Source organism: Nerophis ophidion, linkage group LG20 (genome assembly GCF_033978795.1).
Source record: "Nerophis ophidion isolate RoL-2023_Sa linkage group LG20, RoL_Noph_v1.0, whole genome shotgun sequence".
In the NCBI taxonomy this organism is placed as follows: domain Eukaryota; kingdom Metazoa; phylum Chordata; class Actinopteri; order Syngnathiformes; family Syngnathidae; genus Nerophis; species Nerophis ophidion.
The window spans coordinates 27,445,024-27,449,978 of record NC_084630.1 but is presented as its reverse complement, the minus strand read 5'-3'; the positions used below and the strand labels follow the sequence as shown (position 1 = coordinate 27,449,978).

Genomic DNA, 4,955 nt, shown 5'->3' with positions numbered 1-4,955 from the left:
TACATGTGCTTTGTGGACTTGGAGAAGGCATTCGACCGTGTCCCTCGGGAAGTCCTGTGGGGAGTGCTCAGAGAGTATGGGGTATCGGACTGTCTTATTGTGGCGGTCCGTTCCCTGTACGATCAGTGCCAGAGCTTGGTCCGCATTGCCGGCAGTAAGTCGAACACATTTCCAGTGAGGGTTGGACTCTGCCAAGGCTGTCCTTTGTCACCGATTCTGTTCATAACTTTTATGGACAGAATTTCTAGGCGCAGTCAAGGCGTTGAGGGGTTCCGGTTTGGTAACCGCAGGATTAGGTCTCTGCTTTTTGCAGATGATGTGGTCCTGATGGCTTCATCTGACCGGGATCTTCAGCTCTCACTGGATCGGTTCGCAGCCGAGTGTGAAGCGACCGGAATGAGAATCAGCCCCTCCAAGTCCGAGTACATGGTTCTCGCCCGGAAAAGGGTGGAAAGCCATCTCCGGGTTGGGGAGGAGACCCTGCCCCAAGTGGAGGAGTTCAAATACCTAGGAGTATTTTTCACGAGTGAGGGAAGAGTGGATCGTGAGATCGACAGGCGGATCGGTGCGGCGTCTTCAGTAATGCGGACGTTGTACCGATCCGTTGTGGTGAAGAAGGAGCTGAGCCGGAAGGCAAAGCTCTCAATTTACCGGTCGATCTACATTCCCATCCTCACCTAGGGTCATGACCGAAAAGATAAGATCACGGGTACAAGCGGCCGAAATGAGTTTCCTCTGCCGTGTGGCGGGGCTCTCCCTTAGAGATAGGGTGAGAAGCTCTGCCATCCGGGAGGGACTCAAAGTAAAGCCGCTGCTCCTTCACATCGAGAGGAGCCAGATGAGGTGGTTTGGGCATCTGGTCAGGATGCCACCCGAACGCCTCCCTAGGGAGGTGTTTAGGGCACGTCCAAACGGTAGGAGGCCACGGGGAAGACCCAGGACACGTTGGGAAGACTATGTCTCCCGGCTGGCCTGGGAACGCCTCGGGATCCCCCGGGAAGAGCTAGACGAAGTGGCTGGGGAGAGGGAAGTCTGGGTTTCCCTGCTTAGGCTGCTGCCCCCGCGACCCGACCTCGGATAAGCGGAAGATGATGGATGGATTTTATCAAATACATTTACCAAAAAAATGCGACTTATACTCTAGTGCAAATTACATATGTTTTTTTCTTCTTTATTATGCATTTTCAGCCGGTGCGACTTATACTCCGGAGCGACTTATACTCCAAAAAATACGGTAAGTCAATATATGTTACACACAACATCCACATCTTTGCTTTGCGTTGTATGTGATGAAGCGAATTGTTGTCAAATTTCTAACAATGTTACAATATGTCAAGGGGCCAAACAAAAACAATTTACAGGCTGAAAATGGCCCTTGGGCCACACCTTGGACAGTTGGTTTCAATTGAATTCCAAGTGTACGGAATGTATATTTATTCTTTAACATTTAAGTTGGAGACTTTCCAGACAGTAGAAAAGTGTAGAAATACATCACCGTAAGTATCCATGGAGACTACAATGTCTGTCCTTTGGTTAGACATCCACACCAGACACGAGATGATGACTTTAAGTTCCTGTGAGTGCAATTGACCTGAAATCAAGTTTCAGCTACTGTTTCAGTTCCAGAGCCCAGACATGTTGGGGCCATCCTGTCCTTCCTTTTGTCTTCTTGTCGCCCTGCGCTGAAGATGAAGACGATGACGAAGATGGCGCTGTTTTGGGGACATCCACCTGCAGACAAAAATACTATTATTGCTTTTATGATAAAGACACACATCTCAGGCACAGTTAAATTGGTCTAAAAAGCTTGATTCAACAACATACATTTTGGAATGGGGACATCATGTAGACTATATCTGGATAAGGCTTCCCTAAGATGGTGTGGTGTGTCAGGTAAGCTAGCTCATTTCCAAAAGCTTATTTTCTGTCATTAAAAATCATTTAAAACCGTTTTACAAGTCTAATTCTTTGACAGGGTGTCAAATATAAGTCAACTGTTCTTACAGTACATGTTTTCAATTAATATATAAAAAAAAAAAGATAGAAAAATATTGGGACTGTGAGGCTTAATATTTTTTTTATAGCAAATAGCATTAGCAAAAATGCTAATGTGTTATTTGATAATTGCCACTGTATCAAATGTTTGCCTCAATTTAAAGTACATTTGTGTGACACAAAAAGTGTCAAGTTTTCTAAAAAAGATTAAATTTACCATGAACAATTTAAACTATTTGTAAAATCTTACATGTGACATGAATTGACCCATAAAAAACATCACAGAGGTCCATGAAGTGCTATAGCTACCAATATTTTACTTTGAATGAATGCATATTAACAAGCATACAGATGAAACTGATAATAATCAACACTAATATGAGAGTATTATAATGTTAATGTTACATATACTCAATGGTATCCTTTATTTTATTGAAATATTTCCTGTGCATTATAATTTTACTGCTCCTCACTGCTAATAATGTTCAACAATTTTAAAAAGTGCCAATACACATCTCATGTCTCTTATATCTTAAACTCAATGTAAGCGTGTTTGTATCAAGACAATGCTGTCAAATGAGCTTCACTATGAATGTATGTTTTAATGGCATACATATATCAGAAAACCTACAGCAATAATAATAATTCATACATAACAGCACTGAAGTGTTATTAATATATAATTTGAATTAACTTTAATTTCACTCATTTCACAATATTGAAGTTACATGCACATGGACACCATTCAGGATACAAATGTGTACATAATAAACACAATTACCAGAGATAAATAAATTAAAAAATGTATTTGAAAATGAAATAGTATTAAAACCTGATATGACTCACATGTAATATTGATAGATTATAATAATATAGCCTTCTTTTTTTCTCTCAAATTATTACTGTTTATCTGTGAACAAGATAGTAAGAAACTAATAAATTGATCGAAGGTTATTCATATTTTTAATGTATTTTTTTTATTTTTGAGTTTGAGTTTTTTTGGAACATGCATGAATACAACATAATAGATCACAATTTCCAGTTTCTCTTTTCAACATATTCGAAAAGGAGTAGGAAGAAGCAGAGTTTATTTAATCCTACCCCTTTTACTTTACATAGCAGTTGCTAATACTTTATTTCACTTCCTGTTCTCAATTTATTCACAATATACTCAATAAGAAATAACAATTAAAACATATATATACATAATAATCAGTGAAGTAAGTTATATTTCATATGGTGAGATAAATAAGATTATCAAGAAAATGAAAGGAGTGATTAAATAAATTCAGATAATATCATGATTATTCTTTGTACTTTGTAAACACTTTAAGTTTGAAGAGTTTCTTGAAGTGGATCATATTAGTACATTGTTAGAATTATTTGCTTAATCCATTCCATTATTTAATTAACATACTGATATACTGAAGGTCTTAAGTGTTTTACGTGTTTACAAATATTTTAAACTATTTTTTTTATGAATGAAATAGTCATTTATATTGATTTGCATTACCTTTCAAATTGATCTTATGTTTACTCAATTTCAACACAAAAAACTCCCCATATGGAAACTTTAAAATAATAAATCAACCATCCATCCATCCATCCATTTATTACCGCTTATTCCCTTTGGGGTCGCGGGGGCGCTCGTGACTATGTCAGCTACAATCGGGCGGAAGGCAGTGTACACCCTGGACAAGTCGCCACCTCATCGCAGGGCCAACACAGATTGACAGACAACATTCAAATCATTTTTTTTTTTTTTTACATAATCTGATTTATTTTTCTCCATATTATCATCTTCATCATCCACTTTTTTTTTTTATAAAAGCATATCCTTAAGTTGTACAAACCCTGTTTCCATATGATTTGGGAAATTCTGTTAGATGTAAATATAAACGGAATAGAAGGATTTGCAAATCCTTTTCAACCCAAATTCAAATGAATGTACTACAAAGACAAGATATTTGATGTTCAAACTCATAAACTTTATTTTTTTTTGCAAATAATAATTAACTTAGGATTTCATGGCTGCAACAAGTGCCAAAGTAGTTGGGAAAGGGCATGTTCACCACTGTGGTACATCACATTTTCTTTTAACAACACTCAATAAACGTTTGGGAACTGAGGAAACTAATTGTTGAAGCTTTAAAAGTGGAATTCTTTCCCATTCTTGTTTTATGTAGAGCTTTAGTCGTTCAACAGTCCGGGGTCTCTGCTGTCGTATTTTACACTTCATAATGCGCCACAAATTTTCGAGGGGAGACATGTCTGGACTGCAGGCGGGCCAGGAAATTACCCGCACTCTTTTACTACGAAGCCACGCTGTTGTAACACGTGGCTTGGCATTGTTTTGCTGAAATAAGCAGGGACGTCCATGATAATGTTGCTTGGATGACAACATATGTTGCTCCAAAACCTGTATGTACAAACCCCGTTTCCATATGAGTTGGGAAATTGTGTTGGATGTAAATATAAACAGAATAAAATGATTTGCAAATCCCTTTCAACCCATATTCAGTTGAATATGCTACAAAAACAACATATTTGATGTTCACACTGATAAACTTTTTTTTTGCAAATAATCATTAACTTTAGAATTTGATGCCAGCAACTCGTGACAAAAAAGTTGGGAAAGGTGGCAATAAATACTGATAAAGTTGAGGAATGCTCATCAAACACTTATATGGAACATCCCACAGGTGTGCAGGCTAATTGGGAACATGTGGGTGCCATGATTGGGTATAAAAGCAGCTTCAGTGAAATGCTAAGTAATTCACAAACAAAGATGGAGTGAGGGTCACCATTTTGTAAGTAAATTGTCGAACAGTTTTAGAACAACATTTCTCAACGAGCTATTGCAAGGAATTTAATGATTTTACCATCTACGGTCCGTAAAATCATCAAAAAGTTCAGAGAATCTGGAGAAATCACTGCACGTAAGCGATGATATTACGGAC

At 38.0% G+C, this 4,955-nt stretch overlaps 1 protein-coding gene across 1 annotated transcript in view; it reads right to left on the bottom strand.

The window, feature by feature from the left end:
* Positions 1-313: 313 nt before the first annotated feature.
* The window catches only part of hand2 (heart and neural crest derivatives expressed 2), a 14,367-nt gene continuing 9,725 nt past the window's right edge, over positions 314-4,955 (bottom strand). The window contains exon 3 of the mRNA XM_061880250.1: positions 314-1,731. Coding sequence (XP_061736234.1) covers positions 1,609-1,731 — 123 coding nt within the window. The 3' untranslated portion in view covers positions 314-1,608. The remainder of the gene's footprint in view (positions 1,732-4,955) is intronic.